Source organism: Numida meleagris, chromosome 1 (assembly GCF_002078875.1).
Source record: "Numida meleagris isolate 19003 breed g44 Domestic line chromosome 1, NumMel1.0, whole genome shotgun sequence".
In the NCBI taxonomy this organism is placed as follows: Eukaryota; Metazoa; Chordata; class Aves; order Galliformes; family Numididae; genus Numida; species Numida meleagris.
In genome coordinates, this window is record NC_034409.1 from 122020143 (window position 1) to 122043321 (window position 23179).

The following is a 23179-nucleotide window of genomic DNA, read 5'->3' on the forward strand; positions in this document are numbered from 1 at the left end:
GAAGCATCACATTGGCCCTGCAGTTAAAATAATAAATGCTGTCAACATGAACAGATGGGGAAGTCTGGATTCAATTAAAATTCCATTCATTTTCTGAACCTTGGAAAGCCAAGCCCAATACTCAGATTTTGGTGTGCTTTCTCAGATGCTCTTTAGCTTTTGTACAGAAAGTAGACATAGTGTTGTTTCTCTTCCTCCTTCACTTAGAAAATGTCCTATTTTAACTATTGCAATAAATACATAAATAGATAAGCTCATGTGACAGCAGGTTTTGTTTGTGGTGAGCAGGAAGAGAAAATCAAGAACAAATGCATGCATTACAAACCACCTTAGAGCTTTTTCACATTTGTTGGGGTACGGGACCAAGTCTCCTGAGCTGGTGTTGACTGGAAGTGCTGGGTCGGGTACAACTGGATGCCAGGTGCTAGTTTGTACTTAGAAAGAATACAGTTGCATGAACAGAGCATCACTGCTGAGCTTAGAGAGGGCAGCCCTCTGGGTGCTGATGAAGCAAATTCCAAACTCTGAGGCTGAAGAGAGGCATGGCTGGAGCTGTGTTCTCTCATCCTTCTTCCAGCATGGATGTCCTCAGTCCTCATATCTCATTGTGGAGTGGATTGCTGCTGTTTACCAGGTGTACTTTCCAAAAGTCTGAAATTATTCAGTGTGAATGGAGTCTGAGAGACCCAAAGTTTAAACATGGAAAATCACAATTTTTTAACAGTTGTGATACCTAGGCCTGAAATGTGCCCATGTGCCACCAACGATCATCTGATACTGTGCTAAGTAGTACAATCTCTATAGGCCTCTAAAGATAACAGACCAGAAGAACTATATTCAAGGATATTCTAGCAATTCGTAATTCAGACAGCTATTTGAGAAATCCACATTCTTGATGCAGTGCTGATCTGTTTCCTCAGCTTGCATTTGGGCAGTAACTGTGGAGTCAATAATCTGGATGGAAGTAAATGATGGTGCTCCACAGTGATGTTGCACAGATGCCATCAGTCTGAAGAGTAGATGTGAGGAGAGAATGAAATCCCTAAGTCAGCACTGGAAAATTGTTGACTGCAAATCAGTGGAGTAAAGCATAATATTAGAGAAATCACAAATTCTGGTCTTCATACCATAATTATTCATTATTAGTAATGAGTGATTTTAATAATATTAATATATTAGACAGGAGACTCTAGTTTTTGTAGAATGCCTTTGACATCCTTTATGAAAGCACAATTTAAGCTGAAAATGTGAGATTTTCCACCCTATATGCGCACTCAGGATAGATTTGGCGGTAATAAAGATTTGCAAAACATTGCCTGCTTGTGACTTCCTCTTGTTTAGTAAGATTTATAATTATTCCCTGAAAAAAATGTAGGTAAAATTATGGCACCTCCTAGTATTAGCAAACATAAGAAATTTTCCAAGGAAATGGTTTTAGAACATCTTGGCTATTTTCAAAATTGAAGAGAAGAGTAAAGATGAAGCTCTCAATCTGAAGAAAGTATTCTACTATTATTGTTGGGAAGTCTCTCCAGAAAGGCTGCTGTCTTGTCAAAAGACATATTGGGTGTGGGAGAGTGATTTCTTCTGCCTCTGAGACTTAATAACTTTGACTACAGAGAAATTATCTGATAACCGTAGTGGAAGAAATAGCAATACCTCAGAATAGTGTTAGTTAGGTGTTGTTAACTTCCTAATAAAGATCACTTAATGAGTGTAACTAAGTTAGGAAAGTGGAACAAGATGTGTGGGGACCAGTGCCAAGAAGTCTTAATGATCTTGTCTGTTTACTACTTAGGCTTAATTATGTACAATCTTAATTCACAAGAGAAATGTGAGTTTGATAGCCTTTAACGTTGCTCTATTATTATTATCAGTGTTTTGGTACAAAAACACACATGTTATGAAATGCAGTTTCAGTCTTTCCAAAAATCTAAGGATAACCCAGTAAGGTGATATAAGAAAGCCTTTCTTCCAGTTTTCATTATTCACCATGGTTTCTACCTTTAGCATGCTTTTTCATAGAAGAGTGTCATAAATTAGTTGGAAATAATTTTATTTTATTACAATCTGGTACAAACTTGAAGTTATGTGTCATGGAATAAGCAGCAATTAGACATGAACTGCAGTCTGGAAAGTGAAAATGTGTTAAGTTACATCTTGAAAGATCTTTATCTGTTGCAACATACTATTTGGGCCAATGATAAGTGACTGAGATTTTATGTCGTGGTCTTTTCCAGTTGCGTGAAGAGTTTGACCGGGGCATAGATGTTGTGTTAGACGAAGAGCACAGCATTCATGATGTTGCTGCTTTGTTAAAGGAATTTCTACGTGACATGCCTGACCCACTTCTCACCAGAGAACTTTATACACCTTTCATCAACACCCTCTGTGAGCTCTGCAGCATCTTGATTTACTGATTTTCAAAAGCTTGTTTGAATTTTATAATTTATACAAACTGTATTCTCTTTTTCTGTGCATTTAATTCTCTAGCCTTGATTTGCTCCAGATATTTGTGTAGCATAATTTGCAGAAGTCTTTTCTTGGTTTTCATGCTATGTAAGATTAGCTAAGGAAACTAAAACAAAGATTTCACTTTTACATTGGTATATAGGATGAATTCATGTTATCTGTTAAATACTGATCCGGTTATTGGTTCAGCAGAAGCAGATGACAAACTCACATCTGAATCCTGATATCTCAGCACTGCCTATGTTTTTAGTTTGCATAGCCATTCTCTGACCAAAATTTCAGTCTGACTTCAAAAAGCTAGCATCAGAAGTTCAAGGTTCTTGGTAGTTAATGGTCCTCAAAGTCATTGTGTTACAACAGTCCCAGTGTATTGGCTTTTGGTAAGACCTGGGTGCAGTCTCGGAAAAAGTAAAGTTGGACCCTTCAGCTCAAGCTGCTGCCTGGTGTGTGTTCTTCACTTTCTCACTGAAGCCTTCATCTCCGGGATCCTGCTTTTATCCCACCTTTGTCATTAGCTACCATTTTAGATGGTTAACGTCATGTGGTGGTTGAAGTGACTGCATACACAGTAGAACGCCCTTGACACTTCGGTTGCTTTTCTAGTTTCCTATTCCCTCTGTAAGATGTGAAATTGTAAGTAAACTCATTTAAAATGCTTAAAGCATAAACTTTACTGAAATGCTTCCAAAGTGTGCTCTGTAAGCCTGTAGCTGTATCTAAATGAAAGTAATAAGTAGAAAATTAAACAGATTTTTTGTGTCTGGTGACAACAATGTAGTATGCAACATGGATTTTGCTCTCTTACAAACTGAGAGAAGAGCCTATGAACCTGTGAGCAAAAAGCTGACCAATCAAAGCAAAAATGCAAGCAATATTTGTTATGCTTTGATATTTCCTTCAAGTTTTCTCTTTTTCTTCTGATGTTTACAAAGAAAATTACAGTTAAACAAAGCTATTCTCAAGTATTCCTTTGGGCTGGGAACAGTATATTTGTTCTGATTTTAGGTTAGTTGGATTGCTTTTCTTAGAATGTATTTTTTCCCCTCTTAGTATTAGAGCCAGATGAACAGCTAAGCACCTTACAGCTTCTCATTTATCTCCTACCTCCCTGTAACTGCGATACCCTACACCGACTGCTGCAGTTCCTCTCCACCGTGGCTGGCCACGCAGAAGACACCACAGACAAAGATGGCCAAGAGGTAAGTCCCAGCCACTTGTGTCCTTCAACTTTTTTTTAAATTAATGGACAGGAAAGAGATCTTTAGGGCTGTGAAATAACTATAGTGGTGGCATATCCTTGAAAGATAAGGGAGATTTCTTATTCTTGCCCACTCATTTGCCATTTTGTTGTCTACTATGTTCTAAAGGCTATAGGAGGGCCACCCCCTATAGGAAAGTGTCAGGCATTCAGGAGCATGCTTTGTTATTCTCTTCATTCTCTGATGTTGCTTTCATGTATAATCTTTGGACATAGTTCATTTCTTATTTCCCTTTGATTCCTTGTGTGCTTTAGATAGTGAAGAATAAAAAATAAAAGAGAGGAACTCTGGCTGTGCCCTTCTGCCTGGTAAACTTAATCACTAGTTGAAATTAGGTTCCATCTTTGCCTGTTTTCCTTCAGGCCTACATACTGTTGCATTCAGTGGAGAGAGTAGAGTGCACCAATCCCCAGAGATAATAATTGTAGCTGTGTCATCTAGGTGTACTTAGAATCATGGAATAGAATAATTAAGGTTGGAAAAGACCTCTAAGATCAACAAGTCCAGCCACCAACCCATCACACCATGCCCACTATATCATGTCTCTCAGTGTCACATCTACACATTTCTTGACCACCACCAGGGATGGTGACTCCACCACCTCCCTGGGCAGCCTGTGCCACTGCCTCACCACTCTTTTGGAGAAGAAATTTTCCGAATATCTAGTGTAGTACTTCTGAGTATTGTCACATATGCATCTGAGCCAGTCACACTAGGGAAGATCTGAAAATCCAGCTGTCCCATTTTCTACCAGGAAAACTTTGAACTACTGTGCTGCTCTGCAAAAGGTTGCAACTTTGAATGAGACAGATACAGCCTGTCACTACTTGACAAAATTGTACCTGTTTTACTGAGGAAGGGGTTTCTCAGTACTCTGAACTGCAGCAGAGGTTACTTTTGAGGCTACTTCTGAGACTGCTGAAACTCCTTCTCACTTCTTTGGACACTTTTTGGAGTTGATTGGTATTTAAGAATAGGCACTATGAAACTGTGTTTTGCTGAATTTCTGCCTGAAGTCTGCCTGAAGTTTGATGGTTGAATTTCTGCCTGAAGTTTGATGGTTGGACTAGATGATCTTATTGGTCTTTTCCAACCTTAATGATTCTGTAACTCTATGATAAGTCCTAACTTCAAGTGCGCTACATGAGCCTTTTTCAGAGCCTTTCAAATGTAATTATTTCTATCTTCAACAATGCGTTGATAGACAACTACACCACTATAACGGAAGGCACTTAAAAAAAGAGCAGAAGAGTACATCAGCTCTGCTACAGGTATTTTGGCAAGGCAAGTTTAGGTAAGCCATCTTGGCAGTATTGTAAGTATCAAGAATATTAAGTGCAGTTGGGTATCTTTTACAGATAATACAGCATTCTGCTCATGATTACTTCAGCTGTTTGTTAATAATTAAGTGAATAAAGGCATACATGGCAAAAGAAAGTGTTTTATAGACTGCTATCATTGGAATGAAAACAGGCAAGCTTTGGCACACAGGCTCTTCTTCATGATTTCTTTCAAAAGCCCTTCTCTCACAAATATGGAGATAGATGACTAACTTTATTAAAGTGACTCACCCAGCTAATTTGATTGGAAATGTTTACACTATTTTTTAAGGGATGCCTTGAAGCTGCCCTTAAGAAAAGACACACTGTACAGACAGCCTGCATACGCAGATGGGGGCACAGTCAGGGGCTGCCCTTGGCTCTCTCAAAGCACCACATGCCTGCGCATCGTTGGCGGCTCAGTGCTCTGACACTAGTTAAAAACTGGGTGACCCAAAAACAGCTGCATGCACTGTAGTGTGCTGTTGAGGGAGTGTTTAATCATTGTTGTGCTGGGGTGAATCTCTGTAAACAAAGAGTCAGCATGCTCACTATGGCTGCCCATGCATCTCCTTGTTGCAGGTATCTTTCTGAGATTAAATAGTGATCCCGACAGTAAAAGGAAAATCTGTGTTTACTACCAGCTCTGTGCTACCTGTTGAGCTCTGTATAAAAAAAGAAATAAAATTAAAAAGAACAAACAAGAAAACCCGACAAGTGTAGTGAGTATACAGTTGTAAATTCAACTGGAACATTCAGTGTATGCCCCCTACCAAAAAAAAAAACCTAACTGCCTTCAAAGGATTTATTTTGTACCAGTCATTTTGTGAAATGCTATTTTTCTTCGTCTTTCTGTCCTTTTTTAATTCATTAGTTCAAATGTAACCAAAGCAAATGAAAAAATAATGCATATGATATTTGTTTTCTTTAAAAAAAGCCTGCAGGAAATACTGGTTCGACTGATGAAATTCACTTGGATTCTTATATAGTCAAAATGCTGGCATCATCTTCTGCATTCCCAGAATAGCAATCAAGTGGAGACAGAGAGGAAGCACATGACACTTGCTTGTTCTCTCTTAAAAGAATAGAATGGGGAAAAAGTGGTCTACTCACAAATTTGACAATGAATATCTTGATTTAATAACCTGTATGACATATATATCAGATCATTTCTGTATTGGTGCCTAGCCTGCTTCCTCCAAAGTCAGTTGCTACTGCTTCTTTGAGCACAGATCTGTAGATGCAGAAGAAAGTAAAAAAAATAAAAACAAACCAAAAAATGGTTAAAAAAGCAAATATTTAGCACATTCTAGGAAACAAGCAAAAAAATAGGGAAATAGTAATAAAAACAATGAGCATATTCCTCAAGTATCCAAACCATTTGACTGTTTGAACTTGCAAAAGTGAGCTTTTCTTCACTGTGTCTGCCTCATATCATGAGTGCTACTGGAAGAAGCTAACCACTTGCAGTATGCGGTCTGAAGAGACGGTGATATGGTGAGGAAGTGAAGCAGGAGGTTTCCCTGAGTTCAGATTAAGTATGCCATTGCCAAGCTGACAGGAAATTAAGGGCAGACAGCACTTTCACCTTCGCCTCCAGTCCATTTGAAAATCCATCTAGAAAATCATAGTGCTTCTAGCAGAGATGGCCAAACAAAGTGTTTTAACATTTCTGAAAATGGTTAAATGTTTGACTTAGCACTCATTTTTTGTTTTGATAAATAAATTATTTGTCAAATGTCTTGTGTGTGTGAATTTGTGTGTATGCATATATCTCTGGATACATTAGACCCTGGGAGCCCCCACCTCATTTATATTCTGTTTTCCAGGTTACTGGGAACAAAATGACATCACTTAACCTGGCTACTATCTTTGGCCCTAACCTGTTGCACAAGCAGAAATCTACAGACAAAGAATTCACAGTTCAGAGTTCAGCTCGAGCTGAAGAGAGTACTGCTATCATAGCTGTTGTACAGAAAATGATTGAAAACTATGAAGCCCTTTTTATGGTATGTGGATGTTTCTTCATGTTACTTCTAGGCATTTTTAAGTTAAATGAGGAAATACCTGGTTGGTATTAAAAACCACAAAGATGAAAGAAACTGTGGAAACTGCATTAAATTAAGCTTGACTAGTATTAATAAATTGCCTTCTGTCAAGGCAAATGCTTTGCAGCAATAATACTGAAAATGTGTATGTATTTCTTGCTAGGAATGGTTTCTATGTAGATAAGAATATCTTCTTTAGAAGATTTCTTTGTCTGTGGAAATGGATGATGGAGTTGGTTATTTAACTGAAGACTAAACCATGCATTATCATTTCTTGCTAGTTTTGAAGATGAGACTGAAAATGGCCTTTCACCACTCAGATTTAGAAATCAGCTGATTTTACTGAAGGGAAAAGAGATCCTTGGTTAAAGAAACAACTTTCCCTATCAAAGACTTTCTTGTTGGTCACGTGGGAAGGAAAGGCAAAGCTTTCTTATTTGTCAGTTAGATAAGAGGAGTAAAGCATAAACGTGTGTTTCTCCTGAGTACTTTTCTGTTCTCTTGCTGAAGCAAGGAGTTTTCTTATGGAAAGGATGATGACCTTGGACTAGGGCATGTTTTGAGCAAATAATTCCTATATACTATTGCCTGCTGAAGATGCAGTTTAGTTAAAACACGTTGATCAAGCCTAGCAGTTACCTGATCAGTTCATTCTCTGACCTTATCTTTTTCTGTCTGTGAAATCATAGGTAAGTTTTGCATGATTTTTACCTTAGGCAGGTAGATCTACTCTAGGGTAGCAGAGGCCAGTCGATGGGCACCATCCCATCTTCATTTTAATAGAAATAAATGTCCTAACAAAAAAATAGAAGTCTTAAAAAGGTGAAAATAGCTTGGTTTGTTGTGGCTTGAAACTAAGCAGCAGTGTATACACTGAGGAGATTAGTTCTGAAATTAGGAGGTGGAGACCTATAGAAGTCTAGACCAAAGCAGGTCCCACAGCACTAGTGGGAGAAGATGGACAAGACTGAACTGTGGGGATGTGGGAGCAATGGACACACAGTACTGCAAGAGAAGGTGTCTACTGGATTTCAACAGGGATAAAAGCATGAAAAAGCAATCAAAGCCCTGTCTATCGATCTTACCCTGAAATAAACTTTGTGGTTTTGTCACCTTTCCCTTCACACTGTATTGCCTTTCATTATTTTTCCTTATTCCTTTTCCTTATTCCTTATTCCTTTTCCTTATTTTTTATTCTTGTTCCAATAAGACACACAGCAATCTTTGTCTTTCTTTATTTCTCTCTTTCTTTTTTTAATGCTTTTCACAGTTCGAGGAATCTTTAGGTGCTATTTTTCCTTCGAAAGCTCAAGAAGAAGGGTACAGAACTCTACTCTTGTGAGAAGTTCTGTTGCCCAGAGCATGGATGGCACTAACAAGTTTTAAATAATACTTCAATAAGAATACCTGCAATACTTGAAGTATTCTTTTTGTTATTTTTCTTTAAGAACACTTTACAGCACAGCACATCATACTTCAGGCACACATTCAGTGTGGAAATGGCGGAGCTTAGGATTAGACTAACCTTACATATGGTGTCTTTTCATTTTGACAGATTTATCCCTTTACCTTTTCAATGCTTGAATTTATAGCTGAAAGTTGAATGCAGTGTCGAAAAAGGAGAAGATTTCTTTTGTTCTTTAGAGCAGCTTTTCAGATTGTAGAGGGAATTTAAAATCAGATTTCAAAATGAAAGTCTGGCTGCATGTGAGGGAGAATCAAACCTGTCACAGATGCTCTCCTGAAAGCTGAAAAAATGTTGATGTAAAATTTACAGAAATTCCTAACAGATGAGCATCTCCGGGTGCTTTTCCCGCTCCCATCGCTTAACAAACAGTATGGCAAGATCTGTCTGTTTTCAGGAGTAATGTCTAGACTCGCATATGATATTTGATTTGTAGGATTGTGTCAAATTCTTCATCATTACTGTTGTATAAAGCTTATACTAGGGTTTGCTTTCAACTTTTGGATGTTCTCCTAGGCAGCACAGAGAGACTCCTTGTATTCTGAAGATAATTAACCCAGTGCTTCCTTTGGTAATTGATGCATAGAAATGAAAAGAGTCGTACATTACACTGTACTGTAACTCTGATCATTTGGAATCAGGCAGCAACAATTCTTTTTGCAAACCTACAGGAATGGAGCCAAACTAGGACTTCTGTTTATACTTTAACATTTGTGCTATTTAAAAAAAGAAACATCTGGACTTCAGTATCCAGTACAGCTGTAACATATAGTGTATTGATGCCAAGGTGCTTTTGTGCTTTGCTTATCATTTAACATTAGTAATATGCAAACGTGGATTTAGCATAGAAGATGCTCCCCTTACTTCACTGATGTTAATGACTTCAATATCCAATTCCTGTCCATTTCAGTGAGTTTTAGTGATGCATAAGCATCTGTTCCAGGAATGTACAAGGTACTGCTTTTTACTAGTCTCTGAACAATGCCCAGCAGTTGAGTCCAGGGAAGCTGGACTCAACCACACTTTGCCTCATTGGCTTTGGGTTGGCATGGAAGATGAAGAATAGAGGTTATGCTGTGGAGGATGAAGAAGAGAGGTTATGCTTTTAGCAGCTCTGCCATGCAATTACATTGCCTAGTGCCCAAATCCATCCCTCCTGCAAAGAAGCTATATGTAGAGTCTGAAATTTCTTTTTTTTATTGTTAGAGGCTACTATGGTTTCACCACAGAGGAGGCAGTCACACACTGCCTCTCTGTGACACTTCAGTAGCCAGGGACAATGCAAAGAAGAGATTGTAAGGGCCCTTCACCCTTCTATGCCTCAATAGCTGTGATACTCAGCCCTAAAATCTCAAAATTATCTCCTCTACCAGAGTCCTGACAGCCCCAAGCCCTCTCATCAGTCCTGGTATGAGCTCGACAGATGCAAAAGCTGTTATTTCAGTGGTGCCTTGGCTTCTGCACATCCTTACGTCACCCTTCTGTCCATGAACTTCGAGTTCTCATCCATGTACTCAGCCATAGCTGCCAGTTAAGCAATTAATTCAATAATAATTATTTCAGCTCTGTATCATCTTCCTGAGACATCTTATAGTAATTCTCTATAAATTTAAATTTATGTTTACATACATACCATTTCTACACTTGCAGGTTGGTTAACCAAACTGATATAAATTGCTTTCTGATGAATTCCTCTCAGTAGATTCTTAAATGCTTAGCAACTTGATTCTAAGGTGAATAGTAAGTTAAATACAGAAAGACCTGAAACCTGCTTTACTCTCAGATTTTGTCTGGATTGAGTTCTACTGTACAAAAAGGCTGTCTGAACAGAAAAGTCACACAGCATCAAGTTTTCAGACATGTATTCCTCTAAAGATAAGATAATTTATTTAAAGACTAGGATACCTTTGCCCATAGTTAAGAATGTTTCTAGCTTAGAGGTCAAAAGTAATTTTTTAAAAGAAAGTCATAGTCACACAATTTTTTCATAAACATTTTGAATCAATTTGAATTAAATGATGCATATCTTCATTTATTTCCAAATTATTTCCTTTACCAAAGTAATATGTCTTTTCTGTAACTTGACTTCTTAAATACATACCTTCTAAACTGAGGTATTCCCCTGAGGAATCCATTAGTAATTCTATTCCTATTTCCCATTAAATTCTGGGGAGAATAAATGGCCCATGCATTGTGACCGGAAGGTCAAAAGATATAGGCTCTGACAAATTGCATCCAGAAGCAGATTGCACAGTTGATGACCCCTTGCTGAGATTGTCTTGCCTCCAGCTCTATCCATCATGGATGAACTTGAGCTGCTAGCTCAGGTTTCTCAGATGGTTTCATCCATTTCAGTGTTGTGATATTTGAATTCAGGATTGATTATTTGCATTGTAAAACACAACTGGAAGTACAAAGTTTACTTGGGCAGATTTGGAGTGCCATTCCTGCCACCTGCCCAGGAGATGTTATATCCTGCAACAGCTGAAGCTGTTCTGAAGGTTTATTTATTCCATATCAAGTGCACTAGTGAGAGCTGGCAAATCAGAAAGCCGGGGAAGGAAGATGGCACGAGTTCTGGCTGAAACTACTATCCAAAGTCCAAAGTTTCTAGAGATCCAATAGGATTGACTTGATAACCTTAGCTGTGGACAGATAAACTTTATAATTTTAGCAAATTTATATCAGATAGGCAGATTCATTGTGAATATCCTTATCGTAAATGCATTTCCTGAGTACAGAATAGCTTTTTGTAACTGAAGTCATATGGCAGAAGAGGGCTAGAATCTCTCATTTTCCTGTGACATAAATGCCACTGTAGATTTAGCAATAGAATGAAAATGCCCAAACTGTTTCACAGGCCCTAAGCAGAATTTAAGATTTTAATCTAGATCCCAGAATTTGGCCATTCAGATATCTGAAGATTACATGTTTGTAAGGCTTAATTTAGGAAAATGTTTACCTTCAGCATCTGTCACTGAAATAAAGCAATGGAAGAACTACAAAGATAGAGCTCTTACCATGAAATTTCCATATTAGAGAGACATAAATAAGTTAAATGCCATGGAATATATGAATAAACATTCTCCTTCCTGTGTAATTACATTCTGTGTTGTTTCAAAAACAGGTGATATGCAGTTGCTTGGAATTGAAATTTCTAAGTATCTCCAGATCTTTGAATGGAGATGTAAGATAAGGATATTCAACAGTAATCAGCATTTGGCTTTGTACAAAGTGGTCTTCAGTCCTACTTTCATCTGTTATATGAAATTTCTCTTTTAAGTGGGAGCATCTGAATATTTATTTTACATACTCCCTATAAATGTACTTGATCTTTTAGATTAAGCATTGTACCAAAATGAATGTATGTGGAAGGAATATTTATCTCCAATTAAGTACCATTTGTTTTCTTCATAGGTGTCCCCTGATCTACAGAACGAAGTGCTTATTAGCCTATTAGAGACTGACCCAGATGTTGTGGACTATTTGTTGAGGAGGAAAGCTTCCCAGTCATCGTGAGTAATCAGTTTTTTCATCATCCTTGTTTCTGCTGGGAATTTCTATCTCCCACTGGAAGTGTTCTAAAGGTTGTAGTTTTCCACAGCTCTTCTGCACTGTCTACAGTGGAGTAAAGAAATCCTCCACACTAAACAGACTCTGCCAAAGAAATTATGACTCGTACAATGTTTTCTAAAGAGAAATCTTGTGTCCCGATTCAAAGCAAAGATTGTGTTCTGCTGCAGAGAACAGAATGACAAGTACATAAAAATATTCAGTGCACTATTATCTGGCAGGATGTATTCTAGTGATCAGCTGGTTCATGTCTTGGGTTTATTGTAGTCTTCAGTAAGAGGAAGCGTGAAACACACCCTAGAGTGCCTTAACACAATCACGGCTGACTATTTGACCACTTTGTTGTTCTTTTTCTATTGTGTACACTTGTGAACTAGGTAGGGTATCGTGAACAAGTCAATTGCTACAACAGCAAGCTTATGGAAATTCTTGGGATATTATTTAATCATATACTTTGTGAAATACATGAAGAGAAAAAGAATCACACCAGTCACATTGCAGTTATGATACGTAACATATTCCAACTTTGTGTATGCTTTATGTTTGTTTTCACTCATGTGCCTTAACGCTATGACTTTGTACATTTGGGTTAACAGAACTCCTGGCTTTCTCACGGGATACACAGTCATTGCCTTTATTCTAGTGAATCCCAATATGCCAGACTCTCAAAATTACAAAATTTGACCAGCTTGCTTTAAGTAATTTTTAAGAGGTTTCCTAGATGCTGATCTCTCTGGGACAGATTGGACTTTGTCTTCCTGTGTGTGTGGAAAGTGCCTAGTGCATTCAGAATATAATTAAAATGGAAACTGTACAGTTAGCTGTTTTTTTTTTTTCTCTGTCTCTGAACATTGTACTTTTGGCAGTAATGTAATGGTGTGCCTAGCTTTAAAGGAAGATGTATGAAAGAAATAGTATAATTAATGCATTGGGGGAAAAGGCTACTTTAATTTCAAAAATTGAAGAAAAAAAAAGAATATATCATGTGTTGTAAAGGATGTTACTAGTTCATTAGTTTAGCAACATGAACACATGACACAAGCAAATTATCACATATCATCTGATTTGTGGTAATTGCGTGTTTCTTTAGTGTACTACAGTTAAGAAATAATTTCATTTAGTTTGATCTGACAGCAACTAGCCATGTACATATTTAGTTCACAATAAATGTCAAGTAATTAGTTACCTTAGACGTCTTTTACACTCGTTTCACATTTGCCATGGGCTAAGACTGCAAATCATGTGACATATGGTAATAATATGGTACTCTGTAGAGACTTCTTTCATTAAGCCCGCAGTTTGAAACGATCATATTATTTGTAACGCAAGGCAATGAAAACCTTCATGGTGGAGTTCACAATCTATATAATAGACATAAAATTGTATCTCACATGTGCATTCACGGACTAATTGAGCATAAATTTATGTTACAAGTAACTGTGAGTGAAACATTTTATTGTTAGATCCTGTTTATTTTGAGTTAATTGACCTTTTCATGAGCATCCTTAATTTTCAGCCAACATGCACACCTATAGGAAAAAATGGATCTTTTCTGTAAAGCTGGTCACCACAGACCAGCTTTGTAAGAAAAGGTTACTAAACCAAATAGGAACATTATGGCTACACTAGTACCAATTTATTGTATTTTCAGTAGTGGGCAGATGAAGTATCACTGAGATAGGAAAAATTTGCAATTTCTCATTTGCCTTCTACTCTGATATCATGTGAGTGATTTATTCTTAATATTAATGAAATATGTTTTCACTGTGATTACAACTTCTTGGTTAAGATATTCCAGGAAATTAGAAGGAATGTTGCTTACTGTTATTGCTAAGAGTGTGATGCTCTTAAGAGGCTGATCTTTTTCAGGACATAATATCGACTTGGAGGTAATGCATTTGTTGGTTATTTATTCTGTAAGAAGTGTGAGGCAGCAGAAAACAAGGAGATACTTGTCTTGATTTCATAGCAATGACTCTCCAACATATGTCCATAGAACTCTTGGAATTTTATTGATTACGTAGTCAAGATGACATTCCAAATTTGGATCCATGGAACTGAAAACTTTAGATATTCTCGAGAGAATCTTCATCAGAAAAGCTAGTTGGCTGCATAATTTAGTGTGTGAAATCAACTTCAAGACTTCAGTGTTACATTACTTGCTCTGAAAGTCCTGTTTCTGCAATTGCTCTCATATCTCTGCTGTTGAGATGATTGCAAATGCTTTCTTGACTCTAATCTGACAGAAAACTCAATCGCTTTTACTCAAAGGAGGACAAATCAGATGTTTCTTATCTTTCAGTTCTCTTAAGAGTTGAGCATCATGAATGGCATGTCAGGGACTTTATGGAACATGGTCATGGTAAAGCACTAATTACCAGTGGCAGCAATTACGAAGGCTGCTTTTGTGGATGACTTAACTTTTTTGTATGTTGGCTTGATGACAATGGAATTTGTGGTTTCCAGCTGTAAGATGAAGAATCTTTAAGACAAAAATAAAATGTTTCTTATGAGTATTTATCGCTTATCATGGTTAGCAAATAGAGCAAATGTGGTTTAGAGTAATTTTAGAGTAAATGTGTTTTAAATGTATAGAATTTTCAAGTGGTTTTGGATGGTGATGATAGGTAATCCACCCAAGATGAGGCCATACAATAGGCCATGCAGTATATTCAAATACAGAGCTGCAGAGGCTTCCGGAACCATTGAGTCCTCTACCTTGTTGCAGTAGCAACCAGTCCTGCAAGAATCTGTTTCGTTGGTGCCACCTCAAATATGTATGGAAATTGCTATTCCATGCTGCCAAGCCATCGCACTCTGAATGGTTTGCCTCTTTTAAGATATAATTGGTTTTCCTCTCAGAATCCTTAAGGTATAGCAGAAAAGGATTTCTGCCAAAAATGGAATGAGATTTCCTGTTTTGATGACCTGGACACCACTGGAAATGTATGAATGTCCTCCATAGAAGTAATTTTTGTTAACATTTTTGCAAGTCACCCATACTGGTAGACTCTGGTGAATAACTTAAACTCAGAAGGATGCCAGTCAAAAAGCAAAACTCAAGACTTCTTAATAGCATAGCTGATTTTTGTTTAGGAATCTTACAGTATTTTTGAACCAATATCGTATAGGTTCTTTCTGCAGCTTTCACACCTTTCAGTCAGATGGGTTTAGTTAACCACTTCTTAAATCTTTTCCTTAATGTAGTTCAAAACCTGCAGAAAATATTTTGCTTGCTTTCCCATTTCTCACATTTGGTAATATATAATCTACTATTCATAGACCGCATATAGGTGAGTGTGTACTCTGAGCAGAATTTACATTTGCTTCTGTATTTTTTGTGGATAGACAATCTCACAACTATGCAAGAGAAGATTAATTCTGAATTTTAGTAAATATCTGTTTGCTAATGGTCTCAAACTGTAAACCAAGCAGATGCAAAATCTTTAAGGAATATATGAGAATTCATTCTTTATTTGGAAAGATGTGAGACAGTTTTTTAGATTTTAAATAGCATCTTAAAACTATGTATGTAAAGCAAATGCGTGAGATCAATTTACAGCTTCAAAGTACTCAATCCATTTCGAAGGTTTCTTACAGTAATAATCTTAGTCTTCAGGCATTTTCTTTCACTTTTAAAACTTTTTTTCTAAACAAATTTGAATATGATATTAGGTATAAATTATTGCATGGGTTTACTAGCAGAAATTGTAAAGAGGTTAAAAGCTTGAAGTTTTCAAAGACTTGACAGTTTCCATTTAAGTAAATTTTTATCAGGAGCTCTGTCTTGAGATGAGATAGACTATAAGAGATCATTCAAGGTAAGACATTAAATCAGTGTTTCACAAAGCTCAAGTTTTTGTTCCCACATCCTTTCATTTGCATTTCCCTTTCCCCTCATTCCTTGTGTTACCTTGCCATGGCTATGTAGGGCTAGACCTCCTTTGCCCTGTGCAACGTAGTTAGGTTTTGGTCTTGCAAAGATTTACATGTGACAAGCCTTCCTGCTGTCAGTGTTAGTGTTAAGTATGTCTTCATGTTAACAGGATGAGGTTTAGATGACGCTCAGTCTAGAAAGCTGGAGAGAAAGACATTCGGTCACAGGAAATCTACAGATACCTACACTGCTCCCCTTTTCTCTCTTGACTCTTCTGAGGCTCTCAAAACATTATTTAAATGCGTCTCATTTTAACTCACATTCATTGCACAGGTTTGGGAGTTTTTTAGAATTTGAGAGAGGAGAGAAAGGGAGTAATAAGGAACAAACAGAAAAAAAAAAAGAAGAGGAAGGAGTTTAGTTTATGATAGCATTTTAGAAACTTAAAGTGTGTAAAGGCCAGTAATTCTTCAGTAGCTGTAGATTTATTCACCCTGTATTCATTTTCAGCTGAGAAGCTACACAACTGAGAACACGATTTACAATTTCTTTTTAATGATTCTCCAACATTACTGTGCCAGCCATACTGGGAAGCCTGGCACAGTACTATTGAGCCACATGGCAGCTCCAATTTTGTGAGTTGGCCCTGATTAAGCTTCAGTCAGTTTGGTGTTCATTTCCTTGCTGGGAGATAACAAGGAGAAAACATAATTAAATCACAACACTTTATGGTTCCTTTAACACTGAAAAAAAATTAAGTATTGAAAAACACACTAATCACAATGTTGAGTGTATATATCTTATGATTCAGGACATAGCACTCCTAAATCAATAAGGGGGAAAGAAACAGCTTGAAAGTGGTATTAAGGTTTGTCAATATCTGTATATCAATCTTTAGTTTGCCGTGGTTAGCCTGTCTTACCACTGTGTGTTTTCTTCATTTTTCTTCTTCAGTTTTACTTCATTTGTCTAGAAGGAGGGTTATTGTTCCATAACAAATAACATGCGATAGCTTCTCAGTTTAAGCCGTCTTTGGATTTAACTCTAAGAAGGGCTGACCATTATTAGTATACATGTCAAGAAAGACCCTCTGTCATAACACATATAATTACAGCAGATATTAATGTGAGGTTACTGATTAATGTGAGGTTACTGAGTTTGGCTCAAGAGAAGCCAGATAAGCATCTAAGAAACAAAGATCAGGGTTCAGAGAAATGAAAAATGAGTAACAAAAATATAAATGAGGGGCAACTGACAGGGACAAAGTATGTTTGTAGAGGACTTCTACATATTCTTTGGGATGTTCTGTCACTCACAGATTGTCTCCTGTCCACTTAGTAAACTAACAGTTTGAGAAATCTCCCTCTATGTTTACAACACACTTTAAAAATGAGAGGTTTCTTTCTGAGCCTGGGATGTACTTTGTGTTGGGGGTTTTGTTTGCTTATTTTGAGTCAAAATTAAAGCCAGTTGTTTGCTGCCTCCATCAGAAATACGATAGATATACTGCTAGTCCTTTGTAGAACATTTACCTTCTGATGCCTCTAGAAGAGGGTCCTGCTCACAGTGTGAGAGATGAGCTAAGTATTTGCTTTCATTGACTGTATATTACTGTAAAGTGGAAGAAATGACTTTAGCACACTGCTTACCATCAAACTAATCTTCCCTATCATGCCCTCAGATTTATTGTTGCAACAAGCAGAATTGTCAAGGTAACATAAGGAATTGATTCACTGTTTAATTTCCTGTGGCGAGCTGTACAGTGTTTGGTTTTTATTGTTTTCATTCTTGATAGCAGCATCTTTTGATTTTTAGTGGCCTCTGCTGGCCACTTCATGGCATAAGTTTTACTCGTGGAAAATTTGTTTCTACCACTTCTGAAGTGTTTTCATTTCAGCAGCTGTGACCATACTGTTGCATTTTATTTTATTTGTATGATGTCAAAGTGCATGAGGAGCGGTGAAGATTAAGCATTTTTCATTAACGTCATTTGTTTAACGTTTCCCAGGAGCCCTGAGATGCTGCGGTCGGAAGGTTCCTACTCCACAGGAGAAAGACACTCTTCCACTGACTCCAACAAAGCTTCAAGCGGAGATGTCTCCCCATATGACAACAACTCCCCCATACTGTCTGAGCGCTCGCTGATGGCAGCACAAGAAGAAGTTGCGCACAGCCCGGATAAGCCATACAGAGTACCAGAACAGTACACACCAGGTGGTCATTTGCAGCCTAAGACAAAGGAGAATTCTTCTGCATCACAGGCTGGAAAAGGTATATCCTCCTCGTGTTCCTCATTCCATGTGAACGATGGGGGTTTCTGATGTAGCTGAAGAGTGTCTGCTCTATTATAATCTATCAGGACTTGAGCTTATGGTAGAGTAACAGCCTCATAAGTAATGACTGACCAATACCCCTAGATCAGCTGGCTGTCAGTGATGTTTTTAATGTGGCATTTGTCAAAACTTAGAGCTATTGTATAGGAAAATGCTCTTAATGTCCAGCTTTTCAGCCTTTTTCTGAGCATGGTAAAGACTGTTATTTCTAGTTCTGCTTGCCAGGACTGTAATACCTGCAGTGCTATGCTCCAGCCTTTGGAAAAGTCTGGATTTAAGATATCAAACTATAAATTTTGTCCGGTTGAAAAGAATGACCTCAGCTGCTTTGCACTGGAGAACACAGCTGAGCTGCACAGCTTTACATCTGTTACCAATAACACACCTAGCAGTACCAGCGCAGGGATCCATAATTTCCATACCTGTCTAGGGAGTGCACACCTGAATGATTTCTTCTGTAAAGAACTCTTGTTTAAGATGATAGCTCACCAGCTCTGCCAGATGCTTTTCATTTAAAAATGTCAAAAAATATTAACGGTTACTTTCATGAAATATATGTGCCGTGAGCCACACTTAAAGGAATTTCAGTGTTTAGAGGTGCAGAGAACTGTTTGGTAGTATTTTTTGGTTTCAGAAGTAGTGGTTAGGCACTTAATTCCATTTGGAATTAATGGGATTTAGACTACTATCTCAGTTGTAAGCTTTGTAAATGCCATTGGGCATTTTTCTTCTGTGTTCAGCATCTAAGTCTCTGAACAGGTTTCAAAATGTGGTTAGATTTCCGCTAAGTTATGAACAGGAAATGACATGAAATTTCATCATATTAACTATTATTTGGACTTTAATATGTATCACTACGATAGCAGACCATGACGAATTAGGAAATTTCTTTCTGCCACATGGAATGAGAAAATGGTATAAAAAGGTTAGAATCCAGCACGAGGCCTGGTGTATGCATTTCGTTAAATCTATTATGAGACAGCACTTCCTTGCAAGAACCATGCTGCAGGTTGCTAGAGTATGCCTTACAGTGACCACTGGGGCTGGGAGACCCGAGGGAGCTTTGCCATTCTTTCTCTTCAAAAAGCATATGCACTAACTTCTTTTGACCAAATCATCCTGTTGTTGTCCACATTCTCCCATTGACTTCAGTAAAGCAGGGGACAAGCCAAATTTCATTCTTTTAGCAGGTCTAGGTGTCCCGCTCATACCAAATTCACTACATTCATTTACAGGATCTGAGCCTGAAACAGTGAGTTAGTGCATATGTTTGGTCTGTTTGTGCTAGGTACACTGTAAGCCAGATGATAGTAGAAGCTGACAACTATGATACCTTGCAAAAAGTTTTATGTCAATTTAACTTATGATACCATTTACGCATTTCTAAATAATGGCTTTGAAATAATGGATTTGTCCTTTTCTTCCTGCTCTCCTTGCTATTTAGATGTTTCAGAAGATCATTTTGATATCTGGGGCACATGGCATTCAACGCTGAAAAGCGGCTGCAAAGACACAGGAATTGCAGGTCAGAACTTTCTCAGAACTTTAAAGCCCAAAGATAGCAAAGGCATAAACACTTTCCAGGTTTTGAGAAATCTCAGTGAAACTAATAAGAGAACTCATTTTGCTGAGAGTTAACTGTGTATGTAAACCACTGACTTTTAAAGGTTTGCTGTTCAATAAGATGCAGAGAAGCACAAGGATTTTACAAATGTGACAGCATTTTAAATCATTAGAAGATAATTCTAAAAATCATTTTCAGTTTCCTTCAAAAAAAGTTTTGAATAGTTCTGAAACTCACTATAGAAGGTGGACACACTGCGAGGACTTGGAAGTGGCTGCAGTAGTGGCATGAGCACAGCCCATGAGGCTGCAGCTCTGAGCTCTGGCCATTCCAGTGGCCAGCGTGGTCTTGACAAGTCACTGCCCTGTTCTGCCTTAGGTTTTCCTCCTATCTGCACCCGCTGCCCAGAGGAGCTGTCCAAGAAGGAGACTGCGCAGCCTCTGGGCAGCCTGTGCCACTGCTCCATCACCCACGCAGCACAGAAGTGTTTCCTGGTGTTGAGATGGAACCTCTGTGTTCCGGTTTGTGACCATTGCCTCCCTTCCTGGCACTGGGCACTGCTGATAAGAGCCCGGCTCCATCCTCAGTCTGGTAGCCTGAAAAATAAATGGAAGGCTCTCACTCCGTGTCCCCTGGTTCAGGCAGTGGTGAGGCTGTTAAACCTCTAATTGCATAGCCTGGTGATAGAAATCCCCCTCTCTTTGTGGTATGATACAGGGAAAAAGCAGTCACTTGTAGAATGCCATGTAAATGACTGCAGACTGACATCTTTCTTACTTTGGCGCCCAGGTTCTTATGGAAACATTTACGAAAGCAGCTTGCTGCGGCCTGGACAGTGCTCTCTTTCACAAGGGAACCTCTCCATATATTCTCCTCGGTGGCAGGGCAGCTCCTCCGAACTGGATCACGGCAGGCAAGTCATGCGCAGGAGTCAGACAACTGCCGCCATTCCCGAGTGCCAGCTCCGGCCTGCCATGTCTCGGGTATGCAGTAACCCACACATTGAAGCTGGCGGAAGGTGTTTGGACCAGTCACGCTCCAAGTCGGAGCGGCACTTGACTTTAAGCAGTGTGGAGGACCTCACTGAGCATGACTCGCACGCGGGCTGCTCGCAGAGCACGGCCAAGCCCTCCTACAGCAAAGAGAGGCCACCGCCTCCGTACCCTGGCCAGCCCAAAGCAAGCTCTGCGTTGTCACAGCGGCCAAGCATTTCTTCAACGTTGCACTCTTTGTGGAGACTTCAACGCCATGACAGAAGTGCAGGGAGCAGGGCAGCTGGAGGGCCCGCGGCCAAAGCCCCTGAGCAGGCCGTCTCCAGGCAGGAGCGCCCAGCCCCACACACCCAAGCAGGTAACATCTGTTCGACGGTGGCTCACAGTCAGAACAGTAAAAATGTTTCAGAGGCAGACTGGCACGATTGGCAAAGAGAGAGATGGCAAATTTGGGAGCTTTTATCTGCTGATAACCCCGATGCCCTCCCAGAGACCCTTGTATGATCAGACTCAACAGAACTGCCGCTCGTACCTGTGCTCCCTCTCATAGGAAAACAGTGGTGACATTGGAAAACTGGGTGGCGCTTGTTTGTTTTCTACCAAATAAGTTACGTATAATTTTTTTAAACCTTGTTCACTTTAATTTCCTACCAGCACTGGCAAGCAGTCTATTTACAAATACAGTATGTTCCTGTTTTTCAGCAAGCTTTTGAGAAAAAAAAGAAGATGGAAATGTTAGTCCGATAACTCTGTATGCATACATCCGTTGTTTATAAGATAAAACTATTGCTTCGATGTGGCTAAAATGTATTTATATATCTGCAGTTTGATGATTGTATATTCTGTAATGGGTATTGTATGATAATCATATATTATGTTTTCATATACAGATGTCAATCGATCGTGACTGCTTTTTTAAATATCACTGCACTTACATTACCGTGATATGCATTGGAATTCTATAGAATGTGCACAAGCTGGTTTCTGTGCTTAGAAAAAAAAACCTAAAGGGGAAAGTTGTCCTTCTTTTCACTGCCTACTGAAAAACACTAAAATAGAGTGGAACGTGAAAAGCCATATATTTTATAAGGGTAGTAGTAGCTGGGAGGGGGGAATACCAAATATTTTTTTTTTTATAAATATATTTGCAAACAAAATTAAAATTTGAAATGAGATAAACAGTAAAAATATTTTTTTTAGATTCTTGTAGGAAGTGGTTTGGAGAATCAAATAAGAACGAGGCCGTGCCTAAACCAATGAAAGATGTAGCGCAAAGGTCTGCCCTACCAGTCTAGAGGAAAAACAATGTTATGTATACAGGATATAATATATATATTTATAAATGTATGATTTTATATATTGTTCTAAAACAATAAACTGGAATCCAAATTTTAGTAAACCAAACCCATTAAGTTGAGTCGTGTAACAATAGAGAAAGAATATGGCTTTTCCTTTAAAATAACAAGGCTTCATTCATTGTGAAGAAAGTTAGACCAAGCAAAAATAGAGACGGAGATATTTGCAAAAGGGAGTCACACCGAATTTTGGAAGTGAATATGCCATTAGGAGGAGTTCACAGCTGCGTTTCTATAAATATTGTGCCAAAGCCTGGGTCAGTAGTACTTCTTCGATAACTGTATGTTGCGTTGTTAAATGTCGATGTTTTATACGTGTTGTTTTCAAATTGCAAAAGCGTTTCTGGCCAGCAGGTGGCAATGTACTTCAGTATTCTAGAGAAAATTCTGTTATCACTTGATAAGGGAAAGTGTATCATATCAAAAGAATTTTATAAAACTTATTAGTCTTAATTTTTATGAAGTTGAAGGCGTATTCAGTGATGTTGTCTTTAAGTTCTATCTTGTGCCATAATGATGGAATAAAAGGCTGAACAAAACAATGAACATATTTTTGCTCTTTTTTTTGTTTTGAAGTAAAGTTTATGTAAAAATTGATTCCTTTTTTACTGTGTTCCTGAGTATCTCTGTCAAAAACATCTAAAAGGCTTAGGAAGTTAAGGACCACTTTCATATATTACTTAAATATATGAGATCCCAGGTTTTCATCATAGAATCATAGAATGGCTTGGGTTGGAAGGGACCTCAAGGATCATCAAGCTCCAGCCCCCCTGCTGCAGGCAGGACCGCCCACCTCCACATCTAATACTAGACCAGGCTGCCCAGGGCCCCATCCTGTGTTCTAGGCTTAAAATCCATCCTACAGGGAGCCTAGCCATCTCCATATTCCCAAGTGAAGTGATAAGACCACAGCACCAATCCA

General features: G+C 38.4%; 1 protein-coding gene across 4 annotated transcripts in view; it reads left to right on the plus strand.

The window, feature by feature from the left end:
- The window catches only part of ARHGAP6 (Rho GTPase activating protein 6), a 304111-nt gene extending 281308 nt beyond the window's left edge, over window positions 1-22803 (plus strand). For all 4 annotated transcript variants that reach the window (XM_021410633.1, XM_021410656.1, XM_021410641.1 and 1 more), the window contains exons 7-13: window positions 2241-2391; window positions 3523-3671; window positions 6880-7059; window positions 11981-12078; window positions 18022-18284; window positions 19791-19871; window positions 20700-22803. In XM_021410633.1, the coding sequence (XP_021266308.1) occupies window positions 2241-2391; window positions 3523-3671; window positions 6880-7059; window positions 11981-12078; window positions 18022-18284; window positions 19791-19871; window positions 20700-21406 (1629 nt within the window). In that variant the 3' untranslated portion in view covers window positions 21407-22803. The remainder of the gene's footprint in view (window positions 1-2240; window positions 2392-3522; window positions 3672-6879; window positions 7060-11980; window positions 12079-18021; window positions 18285-19790; window positions 19872-20699) is intronic.